This window comes from Rhineura floridana, chromosome 1 (assembly GCF_030035675.1).
Source record: "Rhineura floridana isolate rRhiFlo1 chromosome 1, rRhiFlo1.hap2, whole genome shotgun sequence".
Classification (NCBI taxonomy): domain Eukaryota; kingdom Metazoa; phylum Chordata; class Lepidosauria; order Squamata; family Rhineuridae; genus Rhineura; species Rhineura floridana.
In genome coordinates this window covers 172,730,253-172,748,070 of record NC_084480.1, presented here as the reverse complement: position 1 = coordinate 172,748,070, position 17,818 = coordinate 172,730,253, and the positions used below count along the sequence as shown (strand labels likewise).

The following is a 17,818-nucleotide window of genomic DNA, read 5'->3' as shown; positions in this document are numbered from 1 at the left end:
AAAATTCCTCCATAAAAATCCTTTGTACATACACCTGGTCATTGATTAAGAAAACAGGATGCCGCCACATACTAAACCAAAGCATTGGGCCATCTAGACCAGCAGATCCCTCTGACTGGCAGCACCTCTCCAAAATTTCAAGCAGACGGACTTTCTCAGCCCTGTGACCCTAGGCAAGAGTCCCAGATTCTGTCCCTATATAACTAATGTTCATGTTTCAAAGGCATCAAGAGGCAGGGCTATCTCCAAAGGCCATGTTTACTCACCTGTGAAGAGGCAACTGCCTTCTCTGATGGGCACCTTTTTCACTAGCAAATAAGCAGAGCTGGGCTTTGGCAGCTTACACCACTGTAGGGCCTGCTCTAGAACCTTCTCCTTCGGATGTAGAGGGCGCTCTGAAAAATGAGGGCCAGAAAGAGGCCAGTGTGTGTCCAGAGTCCAGATTCAGGGAGGGGAGCATTTAGGAAGCTGAGTGTTACCAGAGGATCAAGAATGCTTTGTGAATTGGCCAACGGATGCATGTGGGGTGAAAGCCCCAAGAGAATGTTTTATATTTGTATTTTAATTTTACTATTTCAGGATTTTTTAAAAAATAGAAAGGTGCAATATAAATATAGTAATGAATAAGTAATAAACATGCATTGGCACATCAGTGAAATGTTGAATTATCTCTCCAGCCCTCCTGTCACATAGACCCAACAGAAAGGTTCTGCATAATCTACTCACCTAGCTCCCCATTCTCTAAGACCTCAAAGGTCAGCCATATGTCCAGACTGGTTGCTACATTTCGCATCTCCAGCACCTGATTTGTCAGTTCTTCTGCTCTCATTACGGGAGATACCTGTGAGGTGTTTGGCAAGCAGAGTTCAGAGTCAGCCAATTCAGAGACAAAAATGATGGCATGTGGTCAAGCAAAGATGCAGAGTCTGACATGAGAAGATTATACATTGTCTTGCAATCAATTAATACACTTAAGGATGGAGATGGAAATCAGCCAATAGAAACAAGAGTTTTTCCATGTTTCAGTGAGAGCTGGGAGCCCCCTCCCTTCCTACTACATAGGGGCAGTTCAGTGATTCTGGCTGCTCCAAGGGATTTCCTCACACAAGCACCCTTCCTTGGGCTGATTTCTCCTCCTGTGTGAAAAAAACCAGCTGCCTCAGCCCACATAGCCTAGTGCCACCAAGGGACAGTGACTGCTGAGACATCTGTTGCTCACCTTAAGAGTGACACAGCAATCAGGGTTCTTCTGCTCTAGGTAAACCTCAAGAATTATATCACCAGCCTGTGAGAGCTGTAGGGGAAAAGGCGACTGAAGAATGAATGGCACACAATGATAACTTTCTGTTTAGACTACTTGTAATGTTCTACACTTAAAGACTGTCAGGAAGCTTTAGCTGGTGCAGAACGCACCTGCAAGGGTTCTGAGTAGTACACCAAGAGTAAGTCATATAGTACCAGATCTGCGTGAACTCCACTGGCTGTTGATTTGCTACCTGACTGAGTTCAAGGTGTTAACTTTGATCAATAAAGCCTTAAATGGCTTGGGGTGTGGTTTGTGTGAGTGTGTGGAATACAGCCTTCTCTGTGATGATGCCTTCTCCATGACAAGATCATAATGTATGTGAAGTTCACTGAAGACTGTGGAGTACTGAACACTAATTTATTATTATTATTAGGCTACAGTGAACATGATCTGCATATTTACTGTGCAATATGCTGAAAGGATAGACAGGACGAGCTGCAATACCTGGACATCCCTCCAGGTAGTAATCAAACTGTTCTCCAGATCCATCTGCAACACTTGGTCTTCATCAATCTATGGGGCAGCAGAACAGATGCAGTAAACATGCATGTAAAGCAGAGGCCTATGTGCAACATGATAGGGAGGGCAGTGGTTGTGTGAAGGGGTGGGTGACTCACGTTGAAGATATGAACATAGTTGTCAATCAGATCGTCCATCACTTTGACCTCATGCTCCCCTTTTCCATCAGTTTGGAAGAGGCTCGGTGCAAAGAGCAGAGCCAGGTTCTTGGTGCTCATCTGGTTGAGGCCAGCACATTTCTGAACCCTGCAGCATCAAATGAGAGGGTCCAGTGAGTAGCTATCAGCTGTGTCCAAAAGAGGGAGGTGGGGATGAGAACGACCTTCCATGCCTGGCATGCTTCGAAGCAGGGGACACCCTAGCACAGCCTTTCCCAACTAGTGTGCCTCCAGATGTTGTTGGACTACAACTCCCATCTTCCTGACCATTGGCAATGCTAGCTGAGGCTGATGGGAGTTGTGGTCCAACAACATCTGGAGGCACACTGGTTGGGAAAGGCTGCCCTAGCAGCTGCATTTGCATATACCCACTGATCTTCCCCATGTGCAGATGTAGCCCCTTCTGCTGTTTCCCTCCCATCTCTCTGGTGCCTTTCTCCACATGTGGAACAGAAGGCTGCATACAGATTCTTTCAGGCTTTGAAGCTGTTTCCATCTCTCCCAACATCTTCCTTGAAGGCTGGAGAACAGCATGGAATGGAGCATATTTTTTGTCAATTTCTCCACTTCCAAGATGCGAGTCAAATGGAGGGAATGTTATTCAAAAAGTAAACTGCTAAATCAGACACAGACATTTGGGGGGCTTATTTTTCAGTCCATGCACTTCCACCACCACCCCTGCACAGACTGAATGCGTATGTTGGAGGAGAGAGTGGGGAGATAACCGGGCTGCATGGATTTAATTAAGCCACTTAATTGGCTCTCCGTGTACTGACGACAAGAGACTGCAGCTTTTGCACAGCTTTGACTGAAATTGATATGTGGAGATTATAGTTGGAACTTCAAAGTAAAGCAAAATGTAGGGGAACTGCATGCTGGATTGCTTTGCTTTGCTAAACCTGGAAGAGGAAACTTGAACAGAATGTGCTGTCATGCCTGCCACACTTTCAAGTAGGGGACATCCTAGCACACTGCATTTGCATACACCCTCTGGTCTCTTCTCATGCACCCCATGATTGCCATTGTTACTTAAGACTTAAAGGCAAGTGGAATGGGGAAGGGGTAAGAAATCTACCTAGACTGGTGCTGTGGCACTGCAGGAAGGGGATTCAATCCTTCCTGGCATCATTTCCCTGATTTTAATTCAAGTACCTGAGAGGTATTTTCTGTTTTAATTAAAACGTCAGTCACAGAAGTTCTGGCAAGTAAAAAGTGACATGTTTGCAGAGACCAGCGAGGGAGAGTATATAGACTAACCGGTAGAGGTGGCCAATCAGAGCAGCCAGGGTCCTGCTATTGAGGTGGGGCAAGCGGTTTATCAGCTCTTTGTATCGCTCCAATCTTTGGGACTTCTGGATGATTTCTGAAAGGAAGCAGCATAGAATTAAACTTTGGTAAATCTGGTACATACATTCCAAATATTGTATTTTATGTTCTATTACATTATTGATTACATAGATATCCCACATTTCCTCCAAGGAGCTCAAGGTGACATACATAGTTCTCTCCCCACTTCATCCTCACAACAACCTTGAGCAGTAGGTTAGCCTAAGAGAGAGTGAGCTTCATGGCTGAGTTGAGGTTTGAATCCTGGTCTCCCAAGCCAACATGTGCTGCTTCAGATGGTTTTAGATTCATTCATCCACTTTAATTATCTCAAGGTATATTGAGTTATTATACAGTCACAAGAGTGGCTGTATACTATAGCTAGCATGGATTTTTCTCATACCTCAACGATAAATTGAAAATACCCGCATGCCATTCTGCTGCTTCCCATAAATTCATTTCAAAACAAAACCTTACAAAACGTATAGTCCTGAACTCAGAAATGCTTGCTTAACAACCCTCTATGTTTTCATGGCGATACACAAAACACTCAGAGAGAATCTAGAGTTCAAAGTGTAAAACAAGAGATGGGGGGAATCCAGATCCCTGTCAGACCTTTTTCCTGTCAGTGGTCTCATAATCTGTTGAAATTAATTAAATATCAGCCATGTTCACAGAGTACCTGTAATCCGATTGCTGATCTTGCCCCATACTCTGACCTTCATCTTCTGCAGTTTAAATGTTTTAAAAATGCATGGCTGATTTTTAATTAATTTAAGAAATTTAACTTTGGATTCTATGATATCTCAGGCATGCTCAGTAAGAACCAACTGCCAGTGTTCTAAAAGCCAGACTCACAGCTGTTTGGCTTACCTAATCAGAGGGCCACACCCACAGCAGACATTTATTCCACTTTAAACAGTCATTGCTTCAATGATGCTGAGAGTGTTAGGAGACTCCTATTCCTGACAGAGCTCCAGTGGCCAGAGTGGTTTAACTGTCAGCCCCTCTTCCCAGAGAACTCTGGAAATTGTAGCTCTGTGAGGGGAATAGGGTGTCTCCTAACAACTCTCAGCACCTTTCACAAGGATTCCATGACTGTCTAAAGTGGAATAAAGGTCTGCTGTGGATGTGGCCAGTGACAGCTGTGGTTTAACTTTGGGTGGGAGACTACATGTGTCTGCTGTAGAATAAAAAGATGAGGGAAACCCTGAAAAACAATGATACTGTTCACAATGTTTTCCCTTTGGAAAGGAAAAGGGCTTTCCCTCTGCCCAGTGTCCACCCACCCAATCTAAAATTGCAAAGTAAATTAAACATATTTAAAGTGACTATCTGAACTATATCAATTGTCTCAATAATGTTGCTTCCTCTCTGCTAAAACAAGATCAGCACAGCACATGTCTTGTTTCTGTTACTTGGGCTGATTGCAGGTGTTGCCACCACTCACGATATGCTCAGAGGCACATGTTACCAAATTCTGCCAAGCTACACAGGAAGTGGATTGGACTATGAAAGACCAACCCAAATGGTGTTTGCATTTTTACTTATTTGTAGGGTAGTCCAATATCTCAGAGAGGAGGTCAGGTCTCCTGCTCCCCTGGTGCATTCGCTATAGCTGCTCAATTTCCCCGCTTTTTAAAGTTTGACAGAAATATCTGTTGGTTATATGTACGTTCTTAAACAGCAAGATTTGTTTGCATATTAGTGAATATACAGAAGACTGAAAAGCAAGGACACCATACAAAAGGGGGACAGAGCATTTTCTGCTACATGGGGAGACCTTTAGTATATGACAGAGTATGCCTTCCTGAGCATTTTGGTGTAAGGAATGCTTTGGTTGGAATTTGAAATTAAGCCATTTCCTAAATCAGATTAATTAATTTAACTGGCCAATCTAGTATAATATTAAGTATTCTGACTGGAACTGGCTAGCTTGGGTCTCACACCTTAAGGGCACTTGAAGTTACAAGGGGCTTGGCAATCATGTTCTGTGGGAGTTGTTATCTAGATAACAGCCTGCAGAGAGGGGAAGTTTAAGCCTTCCAGTCCTAGCTGCAATCTTTGTGAAATCCATCCTCTGTGAAATCTACATACACTCCTGCCCTGCACAAAGGGAAGGGGTTTCCCCCCCTAATGTTACTTGCAGCATGTATGTGTTTGTGTAAGGGGTGAATTTCATGGAGATTGCAGCTGGGGGAATGGTTTAAACTTCCCACTTCTGAATCTTGATTCCCCCAACACCATGCCCGGTATTTAATTTTAAAAAGTCAAATTCCTCCTGCTCTTCTTACAGGTGATGTGCTCCTAGCGTCTTGTCTGCGAGGTCAGTTCTCTTGCAGCATAGTAGAGAAACCAGCTCTGCCTGGGGGTAGAGACACATTTACTGTTCTGCTGGTTCCAGTGTGTCTCCACCTCTCTTCTGAAACGGGGGACACAATGCTAGTCAAACCCTGCCCCTTTTTATGGTAAAACCTGGTGGGATCAGCTCGAGTGCATTTTTGAAAAATTCAGCTTCAAACAGATTTTGCAACTAATCAGCATATCAACCCTTGGACCCTCCAGGTGCGGCCAATGGAAACACTTTCCTGTAGTCAACTAACGTGCTGACAGCCTGGTTCGAAGAGGGGCTTAACTCCAGGCTTAGCTTCTAGCAAGGAGGAAATCTTATTCTTCCTCTCTTTGGCAGCCAACAGGCCAACTATTTTGTGGAAGTTCCACAGAAAAAGCCTGACTAGTATGGTAGCCATTGTGGCTCAGCTTCAGTCCCACTATTATTGAAGTATGAAAAGCAAGTGGAGTCAATGGGGGTGTTAAGAGGAAAGGTCTTTACCCAAGTAAGTCTAATCTTTCTTTGTTCCTCCCTTGATGACTGATGTTAAGTCCCTTCGCTCAGAGTTTTTCAGCTGGATAAAAAGAGTGCTAATCAGGGATTTAGGAGATGGAACCAATCACTCAGGAGTGATGCACACAGCACAGAGCCACTCCAGGTGGCAGTGTATCTCCTTTCCTCCTTGCTTTTTCCAGACCTGCAATCTCAGGGCTATGGGCAAGGAGTTTCATGTACTCTAAATGCTGCAGGATGGGCAGAAATCACAGGTCACATGGTATGTCAGTTAGTGGTTATCTAGGCCACAGTGTTCCCACTGTGTTGAGAAGTTACAACCTAGAGGTTAACTGAGGTAGGCCTCTTCCCTGCTCAGAAACAAAAGGGGCGAGCTGTCTCTGGTGAGGAGACTAAGGAGTTCCAGTACTGCTTCTGGGTAGAATATCAGGTACTTTCTCCCTTTGCATCAGACAGAGAGATGAATTGTCTGGGCAGAAACAAGGGAGTCCTCCTTGAGCTAGGATTTTCCCTGTGAATTTCTGTACACAGAGGCTTCCCTTCCGGAAGCGATTCTTCTAACTCTGGGTTCTGGGGACCGTTTGGCAAAGGTTTCTGCATGCTGTTGGGTGATATGGGTCATTATGGCTTCTGCCACCACTATACACATGGGAGGTAGGGCCAGTGTCCTGGGTTCAGATCCACATCCCATCCCCCTAGTTTATCTACAGTTGAATGTTAATGTATGGTTCTGTAGTTATGCTGGCTTTTGAGGGGTTGTCAGCTACTTCCAGTTTTGTCAGGGGGGTGGTAGGCGACTCCTCCTATGGGAAGAAGAAAGTTTGCATGGCTCTGCCAGTGGCCTCCAGTAGGAGGCGCCATCCCAAAGGTGCTATGCCTTCTGGAAGCCTCTGTGGACAAAAAATTACTGGTTAAAAAAGGTCTGCTTTCTCTTGACAAACAGCAAATGAGCATGGACTCTGATTCACAGTATACTGCACTAGAAGGCCACTTCTTTTGTGGCTCAAATGTAGTTTTGCAGTGAGCCAAGCTCTTTGTACAGAACTCCGAAAGATGCCTCACTGCAGCTGGGATCTAGGGTGTGAAAAGAGGCCTTAGCTGCTGCTTGGGGTATAAAGGGGCAGGACAGAAGGCTGGTACCTGCGGCCTTCTTCCACTGGGGATGCAAGTATGTGGTGAAAACAGGATCCTCCAGCTCCCTGAAAAACCTCTTCAGTACATCTGTCACATCTTCAATAAAATTGTCATTGATGCGCAGTTTGACATTTCGGGCGTCTCGACGGAACTCCTCCATCAAAACCTTGATTCGGGACTTGGCTCCATTCTTCCGATAAATACCTTCATGTTGCAACCCTGATGGAGGAGAAGGGGAGTTGCAAGAAAGGCAGCCCAATCAAGAAATGGCGCTGAAGGGGTTAAAAAAATAGTGGCAAGGACACCCGAGGTAGGAACTGTGATTGAATAAAAAGTCATGGCTGATCTATATACATTGTAAAAAGAGTGGGACTCACACTACACACGATGCTTAGTTGTGTGTATTCCCCACCACCACCACCATTTTCCTTTTACTCGAAGCAGCCACAGAGGCTGCAATCTTGAGTAGAGGACCAGCAAGAAGAAAAGGGTTGGGCTGTGTAACCCTTTCATATCCAAGGCTGTTTAAAATCCTTCAGCCGTTTTCAGTTAAAATTTGCTCTCCAGCTGCTTTTCACATGACAGGGGAAAAGATACTGGTTCCCATCTCTTTCCCCCTGTGGGCTGAAGCACAGCTTTAAGTGGATGTTGTCTGGCATAAAAGTGGCCAGTCAAAGTTTTAGGCAATCTCAGAAGTGTAGGACTTTTAAACAGCTCCACCTCCTTTGTCTATCCTCACTCAAAATCAAAGCCTCTGTGGCTGCTTTAGTGGGGCAAAGGTGTGTGTGTCTGTGTGTGGGGGAATATACATTACTGCCTGTCACATGTAGCGTGACAGACATTTGGATGGCTTTCATGCTGTTTTGTATGGAATTGCCATCCTTTGCTCATTAACTTTTAACAGAAAATCCAGACGACAATTTTGCCAGAACATTGCACTTAGCACTTTTTCGGGTTGCCCTCCTGTCCTTTTTCTGATTTGTTTTACATTTTAAAAATGCCACCACACAATTGCAGTGGAAGCCTGTGTAGTGTTGACTGAAAAAAGCACTATTGAAGCTTTCAAGGCTACTGTACTTATACATATGTTGCTTCCTTACCGCTTCTGTGCCTGTAATTGCAGCCTGTTAATCAGGGCCAAAATTACTGAATTGCTCCTTAATTTCCCCTCAGTCTGTTCCTATTCCCCATGTGGGTGGGTGGACTATTGATGTGTTGGATCACAGTAGAATATAAGTGGCTTTTGGCCAATGGGAGAAACTCCTGAAGAACTCACCATATTGGGTGATGAATGCAATACAGCTGTTCACGATGATGGGGATGCCACTCCTGCTGAGCTGCTGATCGCGCAAAGCATTCCCCTGTCCTCCTGCTGAAGCCTGAATAGCCATGCACCATGTGGAAAAGTCAAGCCGGGATGCTCCTCGAAGACAGAATGTCCTAAAAAAGAATAGAGAGTCAGCAGAGCTGTTAGGTGAGGAGATGCTCCTTCCTGTCAGTACCCGACAGTAGCATCTAGCTAACTCTAGAGTTCTGGCCCTACCTAAGAGCACAAGAAGAGTCCTGCTGGACCAGAGCAAAGGCCTATCTTTGTCTAGCATTCTGTCCTGGCCAACCAGATGCCTTCTGGAAGCCCACAGGCAGTACATGAGTACAACGGCTCTCTCCATGTCCACCACAACATCACTCTTTCTTATCCTGTTATTTTCTTCCTCCAACTGCAGAACTACACACCCTTTTCTCTGCTGCTTTCAACTCTAGATCATTGGATCCACAGCAATCCTGGATTTCCTGTATTACCTCCTCTTATTACTAACGCTTCTTTAAGACTGCCCCCAACAGTACAAGAATTTAACACTGGTTCCCCCTGCCTGCCACCAGGACTGCAGATGCACAAATTGCTTCAAAAGAAGCCAGACAGTTTTCTCTGGCTGCATTTTGAAACAACTCTGACCACAGCTGGACACATCTCCCTTCCCCACTGCTGATCAGGACTGCCCACAGCAAAGCAATGGGCCAATCACTGTGTCTGCCTGAGCTTACAGCAAAGCATTGTCATCGGGCATACCTGGAGGGGCAAGGGGGTTTATGGCCAATCAGTTTAGAAGTCTATGTGAAGTTGCCTTTGAGGTAAAATGCCCTGGAGCTGCACTTTCTGAGGTTTTGGCGTAAAAGGGGCCTGGCACTGTGTGTCTCCAGGTTCAGAAAAAGGAGGTGGAGGCACACTGAAGCCAGCAAAACCACAAGTGTGTCTTTACCCTAACTCTTCTTTTTGGCACAGAGTATAGTTGTTTCAAAATCAGACATATCCTCCCTCTTGCTCCACTTTGCTTGCTGCAGGGAGGGGAAAGATAAAACAAAAAGGCAAGGGAGCTACAAAGCTGCTGAAGTGACCCATAGAGGACCCCCAAACATGGATGTTGAGAGGGGAAGCAAAGGTAAGTATTCAGAATTAGAGGTACAGATGAAAGGTGCCTCAAAGCTAAAACTCTGGCACCTTATTCCTTAAGTCACTGTGATAATTTGCCAGAGGATGGAGCTAGTGGCTTGCTCTCTGATGTGCTTGAGGGCTACCATGTCTGTGGATGACTGCAAGATTCATGCAGTACAACGGGCCAATAGACTTCTACTTGACCTGATAAAGCTGTCTGAACCACTTGTTGCTCAGGTATAGCCTGAGCTGGACTAGAACTATTGTTCACTACATGGTTCAACTACTAGGTTTCTTAGAGGCCTCCAGTCCCAATGATTGGCAGTTGTTTCCAATTTTGTAGGTCAGTGAGTTTTGATTGGTGGACTTTTAGGAAGAGCAGGAAGGGGACAAATGTGCTGAGTCATAGCTCAGGGTTCCTTCCATAGCAATTGTAGTGTCAATTTACGCACTTCCTTGTCTAAGGAGGTTTTCCAAGCTATTTTCCTTCCATTGGTCCTGAAACAGAAGCCAGGCGAGGTGAGCAAAACCAGGGCAGGCACATCAGTAACTCTGGATTGTCTTGTCACAATCAGCTGTTATAATTATTCTGTAGCTCTGGAGGGTCTGTCTGCAGACAGGATAAGAGCCCATGAGGATGGGATGGAGGGAAGGGGGTGCTCTCCATTTAGAGTGCAGACTGCTGGCTTTCTCTGTCAGTAAGATGCTGGAGAAGGACAAAGGCTGCAGGTTTACTCAGCTGTTTTACACAGACCCAACTCCTAAAGTGCTCTTTTCTCGTTCCTGCTGCTAACGAACGCTTTGCAGGGAGAGCTGGGTCTTGTTCTTGGCAATTATTTGAGGGCCCTTCCTCCTCATACATCTCACCGTCCCATCTCCACCAGGATCAGCATCTCTTTCTTCTCTGGACCTTCAGCAAGGGGAACAACTCCTACAAAAAACAGCAGATAAGGAAATCAGGTAAGGGCTGTACTCAGAGGTGTGTAAGCCGTGCATCTTGAGCTAAACCCAAAAGAAACTTGCAAAATAAAATACATAATGAAAAAAACACCCTCACAACTCACAATCAAAGACTAGTGCTTTCATATAGGTGCTCTAGATGTATAATTTGTTACGGCAGGGACTAGACTCACTGAGCTCCTGAAGCTGCCGCAGGTTGATGCTGTCCTCAGCTGCCCCCTCTTCTCCTGGGCAGATGAAGAGGTGAGATTTCTGGAGGATGAAGAAACCTTGCAGCCACTGATTGGGATTCAACATTGACTTGTAGCAGAGTCTGCCAACCCTCTGGAATTCGTACCCCAGCAGGCAGTGACAACTGAGAGGGGTGAACCACTGCAAAGGAAGAAGGGAACAGATCCGGAGAGGCAATTCAAAAGGATACACAGGCCCTGTAAACACTGGCCAGAGCATACAAGCTGGATATCAGCATATCAACCTTCTGTTTGAGGACAGGAATGGTATATGGGCAGGACAGAAGGATACAGCCTCATGAAAAAGTGGATGGGCTATGTGAAATGTTATGTCTCATATACGTGATAAATCTGGCATGAACCAGAGTAGAGGGATCTGCCACATATGCTGTAAAGCGCATGGAGACTCCTTATATGTTGAGTGACTAACACTGAAATAATAATCATAATTAATAATGGAAATGGGCATATTAGAAGGTAGGCAGAAGAGATACCTGTGGGTTTACAGAGCACCAGTGACAGACAGATTGACTGGGAAGACGCGGTGCCTTAGGAGGTATATGAATAACCCAATGCTCTGAGGCTTCTAGTGGGATGTTGCTATTCCCTGCCATTACCTTGCCAATGGCACTGGCCCAGGACTGCAGACTGTCTGGCCCATCCGTCAACAACTGCTGTACTCGTTCATTGCTTAGATACAGCTCCAGTGTGAAGCGGGGCCTATTTGAAGCAAATGAAGGTGTCATGGAGAGCAAGCGTCCTACTGGAGTAATTACTCCACTTTTACTCAGAGCCAAAATAGACAAGATATCAGACCACAGCACTAAAGGATCTCAGTGTTTTCACCTCAGATCATTTTCTCAACATAAATTCTCCTCCAACTCCACAAAGCTGCTAATGGGGATGTTTTCCTCAGCAGGACACAAAGCAGTTTCAGTGGACAATTTAGACTGGGAAAATGGTGCATCCCAGACGTTTAACTTCCCTTCCACAGAATTGCGGCCCCAATCCAATTTGGGGGCGTTCATAACTGTTTAAAGAAAAACAGAAATATTGAGACCTAGTCACGGATCTCCTATTTCCTTGTAGTGTATTAGTGCTTAAGCACACCCTAGACATGACTTTTCAAAGCAGATCAAAAGGAATATCATGAACATTAGACTAGTTCTGATGGCTTAGACCATGGGTCCATCTTGTCCAGTATCCTGTTTCTAACAGAGACCAGCCAGATGCCTCCAGGAATCTCACAAGCAGGTCATGAAGGCATTAGCTCTTCTTTCTTTGTCCCTAGCACTCACTCTTCAGGGGTATAATGCCTCTGAACATGGAGCTAATCAACTAATCTGGTTTAACATGGATACAAAACTCCAAGTTAAATTTATTGCTAGCAGCTACCTTTTTAAAAAAAAAAATCGGACTGACAATAACCTGGAACACAACAAAATATTAATAATCTTTGACTGATGATGTAAAGTACTAAGCATCTTTTAAAATGTAATCCAGGTCTTTCTAGGTTTTCCATCCCAACTTATTAAATATTACATTAATGCAAGACACTGGCCAGAATAGCAGAGTTCATGTGAGCCAGTGTGGTGTAGCAGCAAGAGTTCCTGAAGCAGGAAGACCTGAGTTCAGTACCCTAGTCAGATATGAACCTTCCTGGCTGACTTTGGGCTAGTCGCTATCAGCCTAAGCTACCTCACAGGGTTGTGCCAAGGACAAAATGGAAATCAACTCCAAGTGTGCTGCTCCAAAGAAGACGTAGATGAGGAGAGAGACAGGCTGTTCCACTCAAGGTGGGATGAGTTCCCAGTAGCGTCTCCTTCTCATCCACCTCACAGAAGCAAGTGGTGACATAACCAGACAAAGGCCCTCTAAAAAGCAGAGCCAGCTTTTCCAGGGAGTGGGGGGCAACTGCAGAAGAGGCATTGCCAGCCTTTATAAGGTTTCAGTTCTTTGCTGAAGCAACATTATCCATTCCTACAGTAAGAAATGAGTAACAGTGACAGCAATGGCCGGCAGAGCTCACTAGGAGCTTTCCATGGTCCTGAGAAGGACTGCCCAAATCTGGATATGTCTTGCCTTGTCAGCCTACATTCTCCTGAATCTGACTTTCCTTGACTTGTGACACTTTCAGAGACTTTTACTGATGTGACCTTACCTGAAGAGACTTTATCTGATTTGACCTTTCTTAAATGAGCAAGCCTGCTACCACTTTCCCTGTGAACCCCAGTTCCCAGTAGAATGAGATATCTGGCAGGTGAACAGTCTTTTAAATTTTATTATTCCCCTCTTGCTTGAAAGCATTGGGTTAGACACCAAAGTTTCTTTCATAGCATACTTAAAAAAGGAGATACCAGTCACCAAAGAGCAAGCTCTTGCCATGTTTAAAATGCCCCCTCCAAAATCTCTGCAGTGAATGGTTAAGTCTACCCAAAGGGTTTTTTTAAATAACCTTTTCATGTGTATTTTCTCATGGAAGATGGTTACATTTGTTGGTTTTTAATTACAATAGGAGTCTATGCCAGGGACAGGATTAAATGACCCCAATGCTCTATACATATTTTTACTGAAAAAGAATCATGAAGAGCTACAATGAAATCTTATTAAATGTGGCTTGACTTAGACATCATCTCTTCTTAGCTCCCTGTCTGTGGAACAGGAATCGCAGTGACTTGCTTTATTGTGGCTACAGCAACAGCAGCTACTATAAAGAAGGTAAAACACTGTGAAAATTAACAGTTCCATATGAATGACGAACAGGTAGCATGACACACTTAGTGGCTGCAATCACGTGTATCACCACTAGGTATACACCACACAAATGTGACCTGACTTCAGTAGGGATTAATTTTAGGGATAATTTATAGATGGAAGGGGGGGGGGAAACTGAACATGTCATATTCCTACATACCTTTCAGAGGAGACAGGACTAGCCAGCACATCTGTTCTGTTCACACCCAGTGAAATCACATCAGCCATTTCTATCTTTCCCAGCGGCTCAGAGCACCTATCAGTCTCATAGAAGAGGAAAAACTTCTCCAGCGAGCACCAGACTCTCTGAAAGTCTATGCGAGAGAGATCGTTAGCCAAAGCCCTTACTCCATTATTCACAAGTTATGGACCCTGCACATATCTCACACTTACCCTCTCTGCTCTTCTTGGTGACAGTGAGTTTTGTCACGATTGGGGCCTTGTGCAGGAAGCCACAGTGGGCTACAGGTTGTGTGATCTCATTGTAGACTCCTTCTGAGCTCAGCTCCTCTGCACCAACATTGCCTGTCAAATGCACAGAATTCATTTGGGCGTTTGTGTATCCTGTTTGAGAAATGCCTATAAATTGTCACTGAACACACATCTATAGAATATTCTGTGAATGAAGCAGGCAAGCACGTAAGTGCAAAGATCATGCTCTGCAAACCTAGGTGGAACGTTCAACCTAAACCTTTTTGTTTTAAAAAAAGTCCATTTAAAAATAAAAATTTGTCTTTGCTCAAAACCTGCTCTCACGCTCCAATAGTTTGCTGTAGATTTCCAAGGAGTAATTTATGGCAGTGGGAAAGGAAATGGAAGCCAATACATAGCAATGTAATTTAGAAGTGTCTGTTGAGAAAGATAGGATTGGATTAAATGGATAAAATAGTTCTCTCTCTCTCTCACTCACTCTCACAATTTAACTGGCTTGTTCCTTTGGCCTGGCTCTCAGTTTTAGGGCCAGCACAACTGCCACACAATGTTCACAGAGTCACACAGATGCAGCCCTACCATGAGGCAAGATGAAGCAGCCGCCTCGGGCTGCAAATTCAGGACAACCTTAACGGTGACATTAGGGGTGACAGGTCTGATCCATGGGGCACAAATCTGCTGGGATGTTCTCCTGCAGAAGCCCCATTGAAGAATGGCTGCCTCTTGCTCAGTTCCTGTTTGACTTCAATGAAGTCTGCACAGGAGAAGTTCCTGGTGAATTATGTTACGTTTGTAGTTACCTGGGCAATTCCCTTGCTGATCCTGCCCACTGCAAACTCCAGCCTCACTTTCCATGGTGGTTGCAAAGAACTGCAACATCGTTTTCAGCAATCCAGGCCCAGACACAGCTGCACACAGAGCCTGAGAAAACAAAAACTGTCAGTGGAGCTACTCAAGATAACCCACCTCCTACAGGTGTATCAGATGCTGCATTTTGAAGCCCTGAAAAAGATAACCCAGCAGATCTCCAGGTAGCCCCAGAATGAGAAATGGTCTCTCTCCTCCTGCCTGTGTGAGGCAGTGCACTACGATTCACACTTGGGAATCATAACTCCCTCAGATCCTCGGGATGGATTCCTGAATACACAAGGACTTGTATTATGGCCTTACCTGCAAAACACTTTCCTGGCTGCTGTACTGTGGATGTGGCATGCGGTATCGCCCATAGCGGTACTTGCAAGTGATGAAGTCTCGTCTCTGTTCAACACTAGCCTCAGGGTACAAGGACTCAGCAGGTGGGAGGCGTGCTGCCCAAAATTTGTTTGCTTGCTCATTCCCCAGCATGATGAACAGCTTTAAGAAAGAGGGTTAGGTGACATTTGACCTGTTGTGGCACTTGGAGGAAGAATACACTCCAAATCCCCCAGAGGAGGTCAAAAAAGAAGAGCACCTTAACCTAGAGTTTGCAAGCCCAAAATCCCAGTTTAAAATTAGATACATCAATCTTTCCTTTTAACAACTGTGCTATGCATTTCTACAGATGTGGTCCCTACCATTTCCCAGTTTTCAGGCCCCCAAGGAAAGGCTTCATACCTGAACCATCTCATTGCTCCAAATGCTTGTGTCCAGCTTCAGACTCTGCACCTTAGAAATGCTGGAGCCCAGGCTCCGGTGTTGACCTGTGGAAGCAGTGAGGCTGTAAACATAAACTTCACATGGTGTATATATGATCCAGCTGCAGATTACACAGAGGGCCGGCCTCACATCCAAACCAAAAGCAGGCACACCTGCAGGGGTCATGGGAAGAGCTCTTAAGGTCCAGCCTTAAACAGAGCTGCTTATTAACTCCAGTATTAAAAACTTAAAATGTTTGAGCGGGTGACAGTGGAAGCTGCTCTGGCCTCAGGCACACTATCATAGATACTAAATCTGCAATTGGGTCATACAGAAGCTGCCATAGCCACAGTGGGCTTCTCCCAGTCCCAAGATGCCCAGTGCTGGTCTGTCACCAAGGACACAGGGCTGGTGGAGTGGCATTCCCCTTCAACTCTTCTCCTACATATCCTCAAGGGACGGCATCCTCATTCACATCATCTTATCTCTTGCAGATGTGGATGTGCATAACAGTACACATGCATTCACACAGATGCACTTGCCTGCACACTGCTTGCAGATCACCACACACAAGTTGACGGAAGCCCAGTCAGGGCTCAAGGCGTAACAATCAGCACAAAACCGGTTGGCTTTGTTAGACCAGATCTTCTCAGCCACCTCATAGTCATAGAGTGTCTCAGCAATGGAGTTCTGCAGGGCTTCCATCCACTCCCGTTTCTCTCGCTCAGACTCAGCTCCAAAACTGAGGGAAAACATATCTAACAATCTAGGTTATTTTCCCAGCAAACACCCTGTAAAGCCACCAACACTCTGCTTGAAACACTCAAAGCCCAGATATGCTACTTCTAATGCTCCAGACATTCCAGTGATACAGTGCTACAAGCAGTGGTGTGTTGGAGCTGGCTTGTACGGGCTCACCAGAGCTGATTGTTAAAGTTTTGAGAATTTTACCAGCTGGTTGTTAACAGAGGGAGCAGCGGAAGTCTTCTGCTCCTCTGATTGGTGGATGAAAGACATGTGCCAGAAGGATGGGCTTCTGGGCAGAGCTTGGAAAAGTTACTTGTTTGAACTGCAACTCCCATCAGCCCAATCCACTGGCCATGCTGGCTGGGGCTGATGGGAGTTGTAGTTCAAAAAAAGTAACTTTCCCAAGCTCTGCTTCTGGGCAGCGTCGTTCATCCCTCGTGCTCTGTGTTATGAGCCACGAGGAAGGAAGTGGAGAGAGAAGGAAAAAATGCTACCACGGTGGAGGGAAAAAGCCAGAGGAGAAGGCAGCTGCAGAATGAAAGTAAAGAGCTGTGGAGGTGAGTGGCGATGATGTGTGTGTGTGTGTTACCCTTTCCAGCTTGCAGGGGTGAACTTCACACTCGCTCTACTGCCCCCCCACTCTTTCACCTCCCTGTCCGCCCCCCCTGCTCTGTTTCTGTCAACAGCACAAGAAAACTGGGAAATAATGAAACAAGCAATTCCTGTAATCACTTCTGACCTACTCCAACACCAAATTTGTTTTCTGCCTTTTTTGGGGTAGGGCTACAAATGACACAGCTCAGTGTAGTTTTAAGAAATATAATTATAGTGATTAGCATTACTCATTTTGAGGTGGCAGCAATTCTTTTCATTTACTTTGTCATGTTGTGCTATACAGGACTCTTTTTTTAACCATTCTGGGCCAATCATGCAATGGAAATGTGCATGGTTTGCAATTGTGCTGGGGTTGTGGAATATTGCCAGAACTAGAGAGCAAAATCTAGCTGCTGTTAAAATAATCTTGATAATCTGAGAGTGTTGTTTTTTTTAAAAAAAAGTGCAGGTTTCTAGAACTAATGGTTCTGGTTTCTAACTATTTAATTGACACTGGCAATTGTTTGAAAACAGTAATTTTGACAGTCCCCCTAGGGCAGCGTTTCCCAACCAGTGTGCCTCCAGATGTTGGTGGACCACAATTCCCATCTTTCCTGACCATTGGCAATGCTGGCTGAGGCTGATGGGAGTTGTGGTCCAACAACATCTGGTGGCCCACTAGTTGGGAAAGGCTGCCCTAGGGTCTGTCAACAGGGCTAGCCAACACAGTGCCTTTTCATTGTTTTGGACTAAAACTCCCATGAGCCC

At 45.2% G+C, this 17,818-nt stretch overlaps 1 protein-coding gene across 6 annotated transcripts in view; it reads right to left on the bottom strand.

Annotated features, from left to right (window-relative positions):
* ARAP3 (ArfGAP with RhoGAP domain, ankyrin repeat and PH domain 3) overlaps positions 1 to 17,818 on the bottom strand; it is a 51,453-nt gene that overhangs the window by 15,542 nt on the left and 18,093 nt on the right. For 5 of the 6 annotated variants that reach the window (XM_061585959.1, XM_061585997.1, XM_061585989.1 and 2 more), the window contains 17 exons: positions 16,252 to 16,451; positions 15,689 to 15,774; positions 15,266 to 15,448; positions 14,896 to 15,016; positions 14,057 to 14,188; positions 13,824 to 13,977; positions 11,527 to 11,629; positions 10,853 to 11,051; positions 10,587 to 10,650; positions 8,565 to 8,728; positions 7,295 to 7,507; positions 3,241 to 3,346; positions 1,924 to 2,071; positions 1,751 to 1,819; positions 1,220 to 1,312; positions 727 to 841; positions 267 to 395 (listed from right to left, as the gene is read on the bottom strand). In XM_061585959.1, the coding sequence (XP_061441943.1) occupies positions 267 to 395; positions 727 to 841; positions 1,220 to 1,312; positions 1,751 to 1,819; positions 1,924 to 2,071; positions 3,241 to 3,346; positions 7,295 to 7,507; positions 8,565 to 8,728; positions 10,587 to 10,650; positions 10,853 to 11,051; positions 11,527 to 11,629; positions 13,824 to 13,977; positions 14,057 to 14,188; positions 14,896 to 15,016; positions 15,266 to 15,448; positions 15,689 to 15,774; positions 16,252 to 16,451 (2,279 nt within the window). The remainder of the gene's footprint in view (positions 1 to 266; positions 396 to 726; positions 842 to 1,219; positions 1,313 to 1,750; positions 1,820 to 1,923; positions 2,072 to 3,240; positions 3,347 to 7,294; positions 7,508 to 8,564; positions 8,729 to 10,586; positions 10,651 to 10,852; positions 11,052 to 11,526; positions 11,630 to 13,823; positions 13,978 to 14,056; positions 14,189 to 14,895; positions 15,017 to 15,265; positions 15,449 to 15,688; positions 15,775 to 16,251; positions 16,452 to 17,818) is intronic. The other variant, XM_061585970.1, reaches the window with a different exon arrangement.